This window comes from Corvus brachyrhynchos, unplaced genomic scaffold, assembly GCF_000691975.1.
Source record: "Corvus brachyrhynchos isolate BGI_N302 unplaced genomic scaffold, ASM69197v1 scaffold218, whole genome shotgun sequence".
NCBI classification, from domain to species: domain Eukaryota; kingdom Metazoa; phylum Chordata; class Aves; order Passeriformes; family Corvidae; genus Corvus; species Corvus brachyrhynchos.
In genome coordinates, this window is record NW_008239321.1 from 328,935 (window position 1) to 346,200 (window position 17,266).

A 17,266-nucleotide genomic window follows, 5' to 3' on the forward strand; every position below is an offset into this window, starting at 1 on the left:
GGGGGGGCGCGCCCCCGCGGGCGCCCCCCCAGCCGCTGCTCAGGGGCTGAGATCTCTTGACTTGCAGCATGCCCAGAAATAGGCATTAATAGGATGATTAACTTTTCTGCGGGGTTACAAAAACATCTGTGTTTATAATGGTATTGGGCCTGAGTTCAGACTGATCCTAAACAGTTTAATAGCCCTGGAGCCCGCTCGCTCCACGCCTGCAGCTCACGGGAACCACTGCACGGAGCTTGGGGCTGGACGTGCCTCCAGAGCCCAGCACTGTGTCAGAGAGTGATAAAATCAGCCAACTAGTTTATTTTATTATTTATTTATATTATAGTTATTTTCATTCTATGTTTTTATTACAATTATTTTAAATTAACCTGAACTATTCAAAGTAGTGGGGGGGGGAGGGGGGGGGGTTTGGTTAGCTTTTTTTTGTGTCTTTTTTTTTTTTTCCTAATGCAAAATCTCTCAAATGCTTGTTTCCTTTCCTATCAACCAGGTTCCCTGCAATGCCTACAGTAACTCCAGCAGCCACTCGGCACATCCATTCCTTCTTCCAGAAGTGACTTCTCTTGCCTTGAGCCCAGATTGCTGGGGCTGGGCCAGTCTCTCTCCTTCCCTTTGATATTTCAGCTGATTGTAAAGCCAATTTGATGGTAATGTCAATGCAGAGGCCACTGTGGAGGTGACATTACAATTGTGATGTCAAACTGAGGAGGGTGACAGTACCTTAATGTTAAAAGAATGGTTAAAAAAATGCCAGTGAAAAGCTGCAAATATCATTGTGTCAAGATAATGTCAGAGCTTCTCCAGCCCTGTTTTATTAACACCCCAGTTTGATGTCAAAATAAAGGTGCAGAGGTGTCAGCTCAAGCTGATGAGGACAATGTGGAGCAAGGAATTAAAGTGTAGGGAGAGCATGGGAAAGGGAGAGAAAAAAAAGTGTAAATTAAAAAATGTTGGTCTAAAATAACTGTAATTGAAATATGAAATATTAGAGGGGTTAACATTACTCTGCTCCGCATGTGACAGGGATGGGTTAGACACCCCTGTGGAACACAGGGATGTGTGGGCACCCAGAGTGGCATCTGGTGCCCCATTCTTGCTGGGATGTGGGAACTGTGGGCAGGAGTGAAGGTGCAAAATTGGAGGGGAAGGGGACCAGAGAGGGAAGTGGGGACATGGAGCAAGGCAGTGACCAGGGACGACAGGCACATCTGTGCTGGGGCTGACAGAGATATTAGAGGCTTCCATTTAAACCAGAACCAAGAGTTCTCATGAAAGCAGAAAGGCCTAAAGCATTAAGCCAGAAAAGAAATGCATTAAAGATGTAATGCCTTTTCCTTTGAAGTAGACGCTTGTTAAATTTCACTAGACATCAGTCGATCTCAGGAGCTGCATCCCGACTTCAATTCCTTGATGCTACGAACTCCACAGGTGGAGCAGAGGGAAGTGAATGTGTGTTTGCAAATGTGGGCACAAAGCGAGGCTCTGGTTGCTGAGGCATCAAGTGCTAATGATCCTGCTTTAGACTAATTACAACCTACAAGGACTGCAGGGGTGGGAACTCATTAACTTTTTCACTGGTGTTGGTCTTTGTGCCTCTTCCGGTGTTGGCAAGAATCACACTTCTTGTTCTCATTTAGCTCCTTCATTCTGGAGAAGTTCTATGGGTTTGGTTTGGCTTTGAGTTTCTTAATTTCCAGGAAACAAATGAAGTGAAATCAGAAGGGAGTAATTGATCCTTCCCTACTGCTGAGTGGAGCTGGGAGTGTGAACAGGCTTCCAAGAGCCCCAGCATGGGCAGCAGTGGCTCTCCAAGCTCACATTGCTGCAGTTGAGGTGAAACACTGTCCCCAGCCCCCAAAAATGACCTAGTGCTGCCAGCCCATGGGAAGAAAAGGGTTTTGTGGGTTATTTTTGGGCACCTGAAAAATGCAGAAGCAAACCAGATTTCTGGAGGAGCACAGGACTAAAGCAAATCCTGGAAGTTTTCTGCACATCCAGAAGATCACGATACCTAATCCTCTGGGAATGGTTCCAGCAGTCTCCCTGTGTCAGCTGGTAAATACTCACATTTAAAAATTGATATCATGTGAAATAAAAACAGACTATTAATGAGGACCTGTTGGAAATCAGGGAGGGCTGCAATTAGTTGCACTTTAGCAGCAGTGAGTGAGGGACACAATTCTGTTTCTCTTCTGGAGAATACGGCAAAGGAGGCGTCTGAAGCCCAACTATTGTGTTGTTTTTTTCCCCTGGCAGAGGTGGTGACTTGGCTCTGCTCCCCAGCACTTAACTCTTCTGTATTTCTCCCAGACCAGCCTCAGTATCTACCACAACCAGATTAACCTGACTCTGTGGTTCCCTGCTTGCAGAACAATGCTCTGCAGAAGACCCTCCCCAGGTGAGAATAACCCAGAGAGGGGGAGATGGCACCTGCTCTGCTCTCAGCTCAAATGTGAGTTCAGCAAAGAGCTTTCTTCAAACAGGGGCTCCTCAGTAATATTTGGGCTCCCCAGCCTGCATTGCCCCAGTGTGGTGACACCACTGGGATCGGGGTGGGCTCTGCACAGCCAATATCTGGGAATGCCACCAATGGCACCCTCTGAAAGCTCCCCGATTCTGGGGTTGGGATCATGGAAGGCAAGAGTGGAACGTGTGTGTGTGCTTTGGCTGGCAATTTTATTTTTCAGTAGACTCCCACCCCGCTGTATATAGCTGGCCATCCCTGCTGCCCCGTGACTGATCCACAGCTCCGTGCTCCCAAAATACCGCCGGCCATGCCGGCTGTGTCGCTGGGGAAAGCGATCCCCTGGCTCTGGGAGCACGGACCGCCAGCTGAAGGTCGCGCTGGATTGCAGACAGGTGCAGAGCTTCTCCTTTCCCTTTTAGTTTCAGCACTGCCCATGTCTGTTTGTTTGCTCATTCCAAGGAAATGCCATATCCTCTTTTTTCCACTTTCCGAAGCCTGTCTCTGCTTCCCCCCTCCTATAACACCACCACGTTTCCCAACACCCCTGCTCACAGTGGGGTGGCCACACCTCCTGGAGTCACCATTTACCCACAGACTTGGGATGTAAATGTGGGAAAAACCCTTATTTATTTCAGTCCAAGGGAATCAGCTTTGGGCCTGAGCTTTAAATGGCTTCACTACCACATGTCAGAGGCATTTGAAAAGATGAATCCTCTACCTCCCTCCAGATGTGCCAATTCATCATGAGCCTGGGAGAGGTGGGTAGAGACAGGCAGCCAGTCCTCATCTTTGTAGACAGTCTGGAGGCTGAGGAACTGGGAGGTGAAGTTAAAAGAAGCATTTGAAGAAGAAATATTGTCTCTGATTCAGGGATGGTTGGGGATGTCTGGGAGTAGGGAGAGGCTGCTCAGCTGCTGGCCCATGTTCAGCACTGCTCGTCCTGCTGGGATTTTGTGTGGTGATCACAGCAAGGCTGTGTGGAGCCTCAGCACGTGGGGTCAGGCTTCCTTCAGGCAAAATGGGCGAGATCAGGGAGAGGAGGATGCTCGAGGTGAGATCATAAGAAGCCTTAAAAGCTGGAGGAAAGCTCAGGCTTGGGGAGGGCACTTCAGAACACTCTGGATTGTTTTCCTCAAGGGTGGTTTGCAGTGGCCTCTGGCCACCACACCAGGCTCAAACTGGGCACTGAAACCACAGTGTGTGTCATACGGGACAAGTTTAAGCTGGAAATGAGAAGGTTTTTCTTACTTTCCAACCAAATAACTGGAAATATTGTGAAGATATCTTATCTTGGAGATTTTGTGGTCTGTGGAACCACAAGGATAATTTTATCTCCTCTGAAATATTGGCTGCCAGTAACATGGCCAGCTGCAATCAAACAGTGAAAAACATGAAAAAATAAACAGAAATCTCAGCTCAGAGAATTTGGAAATTAAAAACCTATATACCTTTCTCCACACAAAACCAAATACATTTAAAATGGTTTATTTAAAAAGTAAGGATTGAGTACATTATACATGGTTGTGATTATACCAGTAGAACTGAAGCACAGTGGAAATAACACTTTAGAACTGCAGACAGAAATGTAGCCTCAAGGGACGTGATATATTAGCCCTTGTGGATATGTGATCCATACAGAGAGAAAAGGAAATAGAAAAAGAGTTTATTGTTAGATGTCTGGACAGCTGAAGTGATTTCTCCTTTTACTCCTATTGTGTATGAGAAATGAGGGAGAGCTCATGGTATACCTGAAACTTTGTTTCTTGGAAAATCATATCTGATCCAATAGCATTTATTATTTTTTTAGTTCTGCTGCTACAGTAGCCGATTATTGTTAATGATATGGTTTTATGGTTTTATCTGCAGGCCTTGCTGGGAAATGCGGCTCATTTGTTCGATGCTGTCCACGGAAACCAGAGAGATGTGGAAGAACAGATGATTTTTTTTTAAACTATCACTGAGTGGTTTCAAAGTCTGAGCACAATCTGACTCTGTTCAGATAGATCAACCATGGAGCAAGACTGTTCATGGGCAGGAAATGCTGCAAATTTTTTAGTTTTGTCAGAATCAAAGTTTTCCATGGAAAAGGACTGGGTTTTTGAAGATTTTTTTTTTTTTTTACTGGAATTGTCAAATGAATTTTTTTGGGTTTGGCTTTGGTTGAACAATTTACTGCACTGAAACTTAGCTGCTGCATTTTCAGTTGCAGCCCTTGTTGTCCCACAGGACAAAAGCTCTGGTCCGTGTTATCTCCCCATGCCTTTGTTCCCTGTCCAGACCCCATGAGCAGCCCATGATCCCCACTCCAGCTCCATTTCTTGAAGGTGCCTGCTGGAGAAGGAGCAGATGTTCCAGCTTGGACCGAAACAGGGCATCCCTCTTGGAGAGCTGCTGGACCCAGCCCTGCCCTGGGGGAGGAAGCTCCGGCAAAGAGCAACATCCCAGAAAGCCCAGCAAGACTTTTCTTTGCCAAAAATACTGCACGTGCCTCTGCAGGTCTGAGCTGGGCTGAAGAAAAACCTTGGATTTTGGCTGGAATCAGATGGGTGGTTTGAAGCACATTCACTGGAGAACGATGACTAAAAGAACAAAACCCACGCGTGGAGCAAACCTCACACTGTCCACTTCCAGTTCAAGGTACATGAGTTTAGAGAAACAGCCTATACCTAACTCCTGGTTTTAAAGGGAATGGTTTTATTCTTAATTACAGTAAACACGGATGAGGACTTAGTTCTAACTATTAGTTTATTAACACAGTGGGAAACAAATATTTCTGGGAAATTGCACTTGAAAAATACATTGACTATAATTAGATGTAAATTAATTAGCACTTAGTATGACACACTAATGAGACAGAAGGTTGGTTTTTTTCATTGCAAACTTCTACTTCTATCATAGCTAATCAAAGTATTTTAATATTACGAAGTCTCAAAAAGTAGGAAATAATTTATTGTTTGAAAGCATAAAGATTCTTGTAAAAAAACCTTTCATCAAGAACTTTAATAATTTTAGAACCCTTTTATGTTGTCCTAGCCGAAAAGTAGGTAAAAAAGTTTTCTTTTCTGCCTCTGTTTGAATGTTTTTTAAAAAGCTTGTGTAACATCTTTCTCCATAGTGTGTTGATACAGAAAGTAGCACAACATTTTCTACTTTTAAGTCGTTCCCATTGCTCCATTCGCTTTAGCTCTCAGAATTCAGAGGTTTGAAAAAAGGATCCCAGCAGAGTTTTAACCTGAATGGAAACTCTTAATGAGCAGGGATGAAGGCTCCAACCCACCTCTGTCAAAATAACGATGTGGCTCTGCCAGGCTGAGGGCCAGGCAGAGATTAACAGTGACTAGGGGAAGACTCTCGCTTAAAATTGAGAATTGTGTCTTGGTTCTTGCAAGGAGAGAGGCTTGAGCAGGGTTTATCTGGGGCGAGAGGGGATTCATCTTGCTTTTTGGGATGTTAAGGCAGTTTCTCCGGGATTTCCCTGGAGGACTTGGTTCCACTAGCTGAAAGCCTTGTATCCAAACCACCACTGAGTCTCTGGCCCTGGGGCCATCATAGGATAAATGAAGACTAAAGAGGTTTTAACAGTTTGGCTGAGATCTCCCACTGCCAGTGACTCAGACTTTCCAAATTATGGAATTTTTCTTGTCACCACTTGTCTAGTCTTCTGCTAGCAAAGATTTTCTGGGCAAAGATGATGGGGATATTCAAAGGAATTTACAGGAATTAGATGCTCCTCTCTCACTGCATCTAATTCATCTGAGGGGAATCGGGCACCTCATTCTCATATGGCTTGGTTGAGTGGTCACTAAAATCAGCATGAGTACTATTAAATTAAATTACCTTTGAGTCAGGACCTTGAACTTTGAGATCCAAGCCTAAGTGTAAAAACTGAAAGCAGGAATTTATAAGAAAAAAAAAAATATTTCAGACTCTTTCAAAAACATACAGAAGCAAATACAAATTAGTTCCCTCCTTACGTGATGCATAGAGTTTGCTGTGAGCTCTCTGCACGTAAGTAGAGGCATCATTACAAAATAAATTAAATTAGGTCGAACCACCATTTCCATCTAAAAGCAACTATACCTTGCACCATGCGGCACTTAATTAATAATAAAAAGAGTTTAATAAATATCTCATAAACTGTGATTATTTTTTTTGTTTTGTTTTGTTCTGTTTTAAAAAATACAAAGTTGTCATCTGCTCTGTTAACGCTTGGCTCCCATTGCTGTGGGAATTTCGCCAGTCCAGGCGCATGAGCTTCTCATTTGCTGACGCACGTTGCTCAGAGATCTTCGTTTCCAGTAGCGTTAGTGTTGCACTTGTGAAGCAGTAAGGAAATAGGAATGCGGTCTCAGGGGAGTGGCGGCTCCGCGGCTGCCCCGGCTCAGCCCGGCTCCTCGCCTCACTCTAGGAAGTCTCTAGGGGCTCCTGACAGCCAGCACTCAGCACCTTGCCAGATCAGGCACTAGGGCTCGTCGAAATGAGAATTCAAGTTTTCTAAACGTTAGGCAAGAAATGATATTTGCAACTATGCTCGAGTCCCACCTACTTTAATCTTTTCCCTTTCTAGGTGTTTCAAGACGCACCCACCCTCTGCTCCTCGGCCTGCATTGCCCCAAGGGATGCCTTACCCCAGGAATGGGAGACACCCTTCCCACCCCATTGGGGAGTCTGTAATGCTCAGTACATGGGTGCTCTACGGTTTCAGTGGCACAGGTCAGTTTTAGAAAGTGTTGCCTTCAAAAATATTTTCTTTTTTTTCTTTTTTTTCTTTTTTTTTTGAAAGAGGCAAAGCTTACGCCATGTAAAAGGAAAGTGGCTCACTTGATGAGTAGTTCATATTCATCCTTGGGCTTGGTTAAAAATTATATTTGCAAGTTTGTATTAAGGGATCTCAATATTAGAAAAAAAAAGTTGTACAACAATTTTTCAGTAATCCTTTAAAACACACTGGTGGCCAGTCCTTTGCAGTTTCTCCAAGACTGTGTACACACTACAAAAGTGCAGGAACATGAACTGCCTTCATCTTGTGACACCAAGAACGGAAATCAACAAACTCCAATTAGCTTCAAAAAAAGCTATGAGCATGTAAATATCTTTATGTTGGTCCAGAGGATCTCCACTTGCTACCTCAACACATGCCACAATTAAAGAGGTGAGAGGGTATTTTAACATCGCTCCTGACAGATCCATCCTGTTTGGACATCTCTTCAAAAAGCATGAGGAAGGAAGATGCTTCAAACAGGTGTTGTTCTCCTGTTGACCATATTCACATGGAGTCCTTCCTTAAATTCCTTCTGGAGGAAGTTGTGGACCTGCAGGAAACTGGCTTCTTGGTCTGCGTTGTAGCTGGCAGCCGTGGTAACCTTCAAAGGCTCCCTGGAAAGGGTGTACATGGAAATTTCGTTCATGGGGATGGTGCCTGCTATCTTCATGCCAACCGGAGAAATGTCCCTGGATGGAGAAGGCTCCGTGGATCGGGAGCTGGATCTGGACCTCCGCCTCCTGTACCTATAGCTTGGCATCCTGGCATAAGGAGAACTGGAAGAAGTCTTAAGGAATTCCCTCTTGGTCTTAAACCTCAGCTCTTTGTTCTTCTCAATATAAATGTTCACAGCCAGAACACCTATGGTTTCGGCCACAATAAAAGACAAGGCTCCAAAATAAAAAGACCAACCATAGTTGTAATGGTTCTTTTTGTCCTCATCTCGCTTGTCACTTGGGTCACCTGCATTGCTCGATATGTAGACAATGATCCCTATGATATTACTTAGACCTGGAGGAAGAAAAACATAAATCAGTGGTTATGTGCCTGGGGAGATAAAATTCAAGCCACGTTACTTTCTGGACCTGAATGGCTCTAAGACTGGGACAAGGAAATTTTATTATATTTATTTACTCTTACATTTATCTCAAGGTTTCAAAATATTCCTGAAAAACAACCAATAGATCAACATATGGGTCACGCGTGCTCACATGAATCCCAAAATACTCAGCAGGACTTTTTCCCATCTCTTCACTGCCACAGTGGGAAAGAAGAAGCGTATGGGAGCTTGCTAGTATTGTTAGTGGGATTCTAACATCCAGAAGAATGATAAAAATACATTTGGAGCTCAGGGCTATGGCTGTTCACCTTGATCAAGATAAGTTCTCTTCCATCTTGCTGAATTTTCATCTAAATGCAGCATGCTTAATCCAGGCTTCAGGGAGAGGTATTAACAATGGGGCTGACTCTCTCAGATGTCTCTAGTGTGAAAAACAGGTTCACCTATCAGAGGTGAATGTTTTCTGCCTTCATATTAAAAAAAAAGGCCCTAGGTATAAGAGATGCCTGATTCATCTAATGTTTAATACATTTTAAATAGTGTAAAACATGCTTGTTACCGAATTTCACTTCCTTCTGCAGGAAAACCAAAAGCTTTTCTAGAACATACTTGTTGTAGGGCTTCAAGAGCAAAATTTTGTCTTGAGAAATTTGCCTGGTGTGGTTTTGTTAATGCCCTCCGTTCAGGAAAGGGATGCAGAGAAAGCACTGCCAAGGAGCTTTTTCACAGTCTTTTCCAGTTGAAAAAGGCAGGACTTCTTAAGAACTCAATTTAAACATACCTGCTGCAACAAAGAGAATCCCAGCGCTGAGAATAATGTTGTTTTTGCTGTTGTAAATCCTTCCTGCTCCGACACAGAGTCCTCCCAGCAACAGCAAAATTGTGCTTAGGATGGGGAACACGCTGGAGGCACGGACAATGCCTGGAGGGAGACAGGTAGGAAAGGAAGAGAGACAGTAATCATTTCCAATGCCTCCTTGGGTGGAAGCATGGAGATTAGAGTCGCAAAACCCTTGCTTTTTCCTAAAATCTTTGAGAAGAATGATTTAATAGAACCAGAGAATTGTTAAGGTTGAAAAAGACCTTTAAGATCATCAAATCCATCTGTGAAACCAGCACCTCCACCATGCTTAGCACTAAACCATATCCTTGAGTGCCACATCCACATGTTTTTGAACATACTCAGGGGTGCCTATTCCAGTGCTTTATAACCCTTTCAGTGAAGAAATTTTCCCTAATCTAACTTACTATTTTTTTTTATTCCTTTTTGCTAGAATTATCACCGATTCTGCATTTCTGGGCATGTTTTTGGGATGATGAGGCCATGAGGTGGTCAGTGTGACAGACTCTCAACTGAGTGGCTTCAATCTTTTGAGCTTTCTCCCAGGAAGTCCAGTGTTATTGGCATTTTCTGATGCCACCGTGTGCAGAATATTTCTGGCAAAGCATGAGGTAAGTGACAGTAAGACCCAGCATCACGCAGGGAGCAGCAGTGAAAAATTCATGAGCTGGCTGTGAACCCTACAACGTTTGGGACAGCTGGAGCAGACGGATCTGTTCCGTGGTGCACACCCAAGGTAAGCAAATTACAGCTCTTGAAGTCAGCAGCGCCCATGTTGCCAGCAAGCACGGCTAATAACCCCTTTTTCTTTTGCTAGATATTAAGGACATCAAAACCTTTCAGATTTCTAAGGAAGGAATTTTAACAAGTGTATCTTAGATGTATGTGTTTAGTTTCCTGACAGCAAAATAGTCATTTAAAATTCTGTATGCTTCAGTCCATTCACCAGCGTGGGGTATAAAATCCCCCACAAAAATATTAAAACACTACTTCAAGCCAGCTTTCAAAGTCGGGTCACAACAAAGAGTAGCAATCGACAGGGAAGTGGCAGGGAAGGAACAAAAGGGCTGAGAAAAAATAAACAAGCATGAGAAGAGAGATGTCTGTATTGTAAAAACCATTCAGGTTTAAAAGCTGGCAGGGGTTCCTGAAAGGCAGAGTGAGGAACCGAGTTTTATTGCTCTAGAGAGAGGATTTTTTTTTTTTTTTTTTTAAGTCGGGGAGATAAGGTGCTGAATACTGCTGCGGAAAACAGGATCACTCTGAAGCCGGGGAAAGGCGAGAGCACAGAGGGGAGCCCTGGCAGTGCGAGGGGTGCCAGGCTGGGGGGATCCCAAGGCGAGTGAGAGTCGGGGCTGCTGTCACAGTGGCATGGAAATCCCACAGCAGACTGGGAGGCCACGGGCACCCCAGGGCTGAATGAATGGAGAGGAGAAAACGCCATCTGGGCCGCTGCGGTGCCGTGACCGCCGCGGTCTCTCCGGGTCCATCCTCCTGGCTGACACGCACAGCGAGCGGCGCCCGTTTCCCCGGGAGAAACGGGCAGATGTTACAGCTGCTGCTTTCTCATTTTGCTGTCGATGGCCGTGGCGTTCCCGACTCAGTGAATCGCTTCCTAACGATTCCCCTGGTAACTGGTGGCAGAGCTCCCAGTGGCTGCGGGAGGGACAGGGCTGGGGGGCTGCACCAGCACAGCTCTGTGTGCCCTGCACGACCCCGGAGCCCCCGCTCGGCCCGGGCCTTGGAGGGAGGGTGCAGACGCAAACCCAAAAAGACAGTCCCTGCCTGGGAAGCTTCTGCCTTTATCGATCTGCAACAGCGAGAAAAGCCCATCCATTCCCAAACTAGCAGCGTCGCTGCACGTGTCCTTCACAGATGGGGCATTTTCCAGCCGGATCTGAGCCCAGTCCAGGCGGGTGGAGCCCCCGCTCGGCCCGGGCCTTGGAGGGAGGGTGCAGACGCAAACCCAAAAAGACAGTCCCTGCCTGGGAAGCTTCTGCCTTTATCGATCTGCAACAGCGAGAAAAGCCCATCCATTCCCAAACTAGCAGCGTCGCTGCACGTGTCCTTCACAGATGGGGCATTTTCCAGCCGGATCTGAGCCCAGTCCAGGCGGGTGCATTGCTATTCAGACAGCGTCTTGCAGGAACTGCCAAATCCAAGTGATGCGGGTGGGTGTAAGGTCTCTGGTCAAAGCCTGTTGAGAGGTGAGAGCCTGTTCCCTTGTCCTGGGTGTACCCTCACGTGTGTGGTATGAATTAACAGCACTTTGGCTTTTGGGTCAGTTTTTACAGTCAATTATTAGAAAAAGATTCAAAGTCAGTCTCTGCTGCTGGACATTAAGGCACCCCAAATCGCTGTCTGTCTGTTTGTGCCCTGGCTAAAGGCTTAAAATCTCCTGTGGCCCACCCTTTATGGATGTTGTTTCCTGTACTTTATGGTCATGCTGTTTATAATGATTCCAGTTAAGTCAAAGAGCTTTCCCAAAATGCTTCAGTGATATCATTGGAAGGAGCTTGTCAGACATGCCAATTGTAGGGGGTGGGTTGTTCCATTTGTACTAATAAACTCCAGAGATGATTTTTCGGTAGTAGGGAATTATTGCGAAGAGAAACAAAACACACAGTGTTCTCTTCCTGAAAAACTCCACAGTATATTTTTTCTCACAATATGTACTTTTAGCTCCGAAATTTCAAAGGAAGCTCATAAGGTACCACGTAGAATTTACATATGTCTCCTGATACTGGTAATAAAATGACAGCACATCAAAAAGCATTACGGCAATCTGGTTTTTGCTTTCTGCCTGGCTTTTTCTCCCCCCTTGTTTACCGTCCTGTCGGTTTGCATCGCCTGCTGTGCTCCGCTATGTGTGGTGACACCTCCTTCGGTGGAGCCGCGGCGCTGCTCCTCCCCATGGGGCTGCAAACCCTGCTCGGCTCGGGCTTTTAATCTCCAGAAAGGCAAGAGCCGAGGGAATGGCTTTGAAAACAGGATGCTCTAGCATGCAGGGAAGGAGGGATAAAATTGTAGAGATGTCCCTAAAACGGGGTGCCCTTGCTCAGAGCAACAGAGCGCCGACATCCCCAGCGCACAGTGAGGATGAGATCCCCCTTCTGCAAAGGGAGAGGTGCTTGTGTTTCCTGTGATGCTGGATGGGAGCAGCTCGGGTTTTGTGTGCCCAAAGGAAGGCCGGAGAGGAGGGAAGCGGGAGAGGAGGGAAGTCGGGGCACGTTTGCCGCTGGGGATGCGGTAGCAGCCCGGGGACCGCGCGGGCTCTCCGTGCTGGCAGTGGGACATCTGCTGCTCGCTGGGGCCCTGCACAGGCATGTGAGGGGGATTTTTTTAGACATGCAGATTGGCGCGTGTTGCCACGGGGAAGGTTCAATAGAAAGGGTCTTGTTTGAGCTCCTCTGCACGTGTCAGTTGTCACCGTGCTGTCATTCGCTTGGTTTTGCAGGGAGCAGCTTGAACACCAAAGGGCAAAATCCAAACTCCTGCCTCTACCCACACCCTGGGCCAAAGTCTCCTAAAATTAGTCGGTTTTGTCACTGATTTCCATGGGGTTTTGGACCAGGGCTCGATCCTGCTAGCACTACAATGTTTGCATTTCTCTGAAGCCCAAATTAAATTGGGGACAGTGGTAGAGGCTGAGACCCCTCACGCTGCTCTTTCAGGAGCACGAAATACATGAGTGTTGGTGCCTTTGTCTAAGCCAGGCAGGAAAAATAAGGATTAGTCCCAACATGTCCCTCTGAGAAACTGTGCCAAGAAATGGCCAGAAACAGTGGAGAATGATATGGAGCCAATAGACTGCAAAGGCGTTGCAGAGGGCAAAAATGGGACGGAAGCTCTCACGTCCCTTTGAAACAGGATGCAAATATCCTCCTGTCTTAGACAATGATTTGGTCCCTATTACATATAGGTATGAGCTCATCTCCTTTGGATTTAGACATGTAACCTTTCACTAATCTCTAAATCAACTGTATGCATGGGAAACTGCAGTTCTTCTTATGAAAGTTAAAGCCAAGGAGCCTTGTCTCCGTGCAGACTCTGTGAGATGAGCTCTGCTCTGTGGGGGAGACACCGGAGACTGATTCTGCAGAAGACATAAAGGGTTGGACCAACTTGTTTTTAAGGTCTGTACTTAGTCACTTTTGCAAACAGCTTTTAGGAACACTCGTCACAAGCACACTTACAAACAATTTACCAGTCTCATGTCTTAATGTGGAGCTGGAGACCGTTTTTCCCAGTTCTCACTTTTCTCCATATAAAGAAGGCAAAATGTACTTTTATCAAGATGCTACTTAATTCCTCTTCCATTTTACTAATAATGTTTGTTTCCTATAGCTGACTTGGCATCAATTTAACATTAGTTCCAAGGCTTTGTATGAAAGATAAATGCAGCTGTGCTCACACTCCGCCTGAGCTCTGAAATTATGTCACCCGGGTGCTATGACTGATCTAAATTGACAAGAGCAAAGAGGAAAAAACATCTGGGCTTTCTAGTGAGGCAAACTTTTTGGAGATTTTTTTCCTTCTTCATGTCTTAGCAACTAGAAGTTGTTGCCCAGAAGTGAGCAGAAGGGCAGAGTGGTTCTCGAAGAGGTGTTTCAGGTAATTAATATTGTAATTGAGGAGTTCTCTGCCTTGCCAGCGGTATTGTTCTCTGCTCCCTGATTTCCCAACATCTTGTGAGCTGCAGTTCCTCTCCCTGGTAAAGGGCACTGCCTTCAGCTTGGCTGCTCAGCTCTTTCGTTCAGAAGGAACAACAACGCAAGGAGTCCTCTGGGGAAGGGGAACCCAACTTCAGCTTTGCAGGTTTCATGGTTGGGTTCCAAGACTTCCCATCAGCTGAGAGAATGGTCACGTGGAGGAGGTGAAACAATTGCCCCTGTTTCAAGCACCAGGTTGGTGGATGAAGCCCCTTCTGGAGGGAATCACATGCCAGCATGGAGCAGCAGTGGGTGGCTGGCCAGGCAGGGCAGCCACAGCCCCTGTTCATGCCGGGATTTTGCTGTTAGCTGCAGAAATTTCAGATTCCTTCCTACAGTTCAGTAATTTCACTGCAGGGGAAGGTGGCTCAGCAGCTGTTACAGGCTGAGGCTTGAGTAAGGGTTGGGTTTAAGCATTAGGTAAATCTTCCTAATGGGCTGGAACCCACTTCTCAAATCTGTTTTGTTACACTAACCCAATAAATACTCCCTCTGTAAAATATCCTCGCCAATCTGGGCATGATAGCTGTAGTTTTCATTTGAAAATTTGCCATATGATGTTTAGAGAATGGACACCAAAATCATGAGCATTACTCTGGCCGAAGCAAACCCTTGGAAAAAATCCTTGAAACCCCATGGCAAGAGGGTTGAAACTAGGTGGTCTTCAAGGTCCCTTCCAACGCAAACCATTCCATGATTCAATGACTATGAAATTGGGGTCCCCAAGGGTGATGGTTGTGTCAGCTGCAGCATGAACTGGACATGTGCCACCACTGAGCTGTGCAACCCAGTTTGGGCCAGTCTGGCAGTGAGTAAAACTCTACAGAACAGACACCCAGGGAAGCCTCTCAGGCCATATCTGTGTGTTAGGTATCACTGTCACTCACGGAGAAGGTATTCGGAGCTGTCGTGGTCGTAGTCATTGTCTTCAGGGAAGTGGTTGATTCGGAAACAATGTCCTTTGTAGATGCCTAAATGAAAACAAAGCAAACAGAACCCATAAAGAACAGAACCAGGTAAATGTGCTTTTTTTTACCTGTCAAGAAACCATCTTTAAAGTAGTGAATTTTGAGCAGATTGGGCTGAAGGAAGGGACAGCCAGGATTCCTGGGCTCTTTTCCTTCAGCCACTTATATCATTCTCTTGAGTTTTTTAATCTCTAAGTGCTTCACTTTATCAGTGCCGTGCTTATCTTACAAGCATACTGGGTTTGCAAATCTTCTTTTTGTTCCCAGAGTGGCCGTCATGCTGAGTCCCTGCTCCATGGTTGGGGCTCTAAGTGCCAATCTTGCTCCCATCACCCTTCCCATCTCATGCCAGTGAAGTGCAGCCTTCCCTTATCAGAGCTGGTAAATGCTGAATTGTCTGAGGCCTCTTCAATTACTCTCTAGGCTGCAAAAACAAGTCTATAAATCTCTTCCTCCTGAAGTTTAAGCCCATATGTCCCACTCAAGGTTGGCTCAGCTTTTAATAGCATATTTGTTTAGTTAACTGGAAGCCTGTGCAGTAAATCAGGGCACAGTGTGCACTCCTGATACCTGAAGGGACAAAGCTGCAGCTGGCCGGACAAACCCCTCGCTCGACTGGACACCTCAGCACTTTGTCCACGTAGGTAAAGCTTTCCATGAGCATTTTGTGTTCTTTCCCATCACAGTTATCCACATTCTGAGCTGGAGTTGGGTCGCTGTGGCACAAGGAGCTACGTGGGGACCTCTCCCGAGAGAGCTTCCTGCAGGAGTGAGCCCTGAGCTGTGACTGTGCCGTGGTACTTCCATTATTCATTAACCAGTGCTCTCCTGCTTAGGAACACATCACCCAGGCTGAGTTATCCCTGCACAGGAGCCTTGGTGCTTACAGCTTGAGCTGGCAGAAGGATTTAAAACCCATTAGTTAATACTACTTTAACAGAAGCACAGCTGCAGTCTGTAGGATATAAATGTGGATTTATTTCACTACCTATTACCAATGATTACGAAGATCTCAAAAGAATTACTAATCCGGAGGATTTAAATTGCACCCTGTGAGTGTCAACTGCAGGCTTGCTACTACAGCGCATTTAATTCTTCCAGTAAATGATGTATCGGCTCTAATTGCAGCAGCGGCTCAGGCTTTCTCTGCACGGCACTTCAAAGGCTGGGAACAACATGTAAGTGGCTCATGTCACATCTGGAAGTGACACACCTGTCCTGGCTGCCAGGTGGGGAGAGCACTTCAGCTGGGACTGCTCCTGCTGAGCCTGTGTGCCTGAGCATCCCCGTGATGGCCATCACTGTGTCTGTTGCTCCTGACGGCTCTTGGGCATGGCAACCCAAACCTCAAGTTTTAAAGATCCCAGTGCTTATTTTCATGGCAGTTCACGCAATGAAACTGAATCATTCCCAGCATTACGGAGTCTCTGAGACTGGATGGTGATTTCATTGGGTCTCTCCATTAAGGCGTGCAATTTACCGGAAATACATTCAGAGTGTGATTTTTATCCTCTCTATTTATTAAGGAAAAATCTAAATAATCTTCCCATCCTAATTTCCTGTGGAAATAGGCTTTCCAATGACTGTGCCTGTGTGTGTATGGGTGGGGCCATCTCTCAGTTTGTACACACTTCTCTCTCTGTAGGTACTGTATTCTGTGTCCTTCTCACACTGACAGAAGGCAGGGTTAGATGGGATATTAGGAAGAAATTCCTCCCTGTGAGGGTGCTCGCCCAGAGAAGCTGTGGCTGCCCCATCCCTGGAAGTGTCCAAGGCCAGGTTGGACGGGGCTTGGAGCAACCCGGGAGAGTGGAAGGTGTCCCTGCTCATGGCAGGGTGTGGAATGAGATGGGCTTTAAGATCCCTTTCAACCCAAACCATTCCATGATTCTATGATTCCCCAATAAAAGTTAAGGTAATTGGTTGAATTTATCCAGAGCTGATAAAAAAGTAGAAGTATCCCAGGTCACCAAGCTCCCAGTGCAGACAAGGGAGATGCCTGAAGGAGAGAGCTCTGTGCACCCACCATAAGCTCCTTTTGCACGTTCACAGAGTGCGGACATGGCAACAGCCCAAACAAACACTGCGGTTTCAGAACACTGCAGTTCCAGAACTTAACAGACAAGAAGTCTGCAAGACTGAAACGTTCCCCAAGCCTCTTGTGCTGCAGCACTGATGGACTGATGGAGGGGTTTGGGCTCTGTAAAATGGCCCAACGTAATTAAACTGCTGAGTGAAACGGGCCCCTCAGCAGAACTTTCACAGAGGCCATGAAGCCATTCCTTCCACCGCAGGGCAGGATTGCACCACCAGGACAGCAGTGATGAGATCTTCATTTCCTGGCTCTTATATTTAGAGCCTCTCACATGAAAGAGTATTAGCAAGACTAGCAGAGGCAAAAAACAGGATAACCACACCTCCCCCCCATTTAAAAAAAAAAAAAAAAAAACAAA

At 46.0% G+C, this 17,266-nt stretch overlaps 1 protein-coding gene across 1 annotated transcript; it reads right to left on the bottom strand.

The window, feature by feature from the left end:
• Window positions 1–3,939: 3,939 nt before the first annotated feature.
• Window positions 3,940–16,276, bottom strand: CACNG4 (calcium voltage-gated channel auxiliary subunit gamma 4). Its single transcript, XM_017740748.1, has 4 exons — window positions 16,234–16,276; window positions 14,733–14,870; window positions 9,074–9,214; window positions 3,940–8,243 (listed from the first exon to the last, which is right to left on the bottom strand). The coding sequence occupies exons 1-4, from the start codon at window positions 16,274–16,276 to the stop codon at window positions 7,705–7,707; spliced, it is 861 nt and encodes a 286-aa protein (XP_017596237.1). The 3' UTR covers window positions 3,940–7,704.
• Window positions 16,277–17,266: the final 990 nt, after the last annotated feature.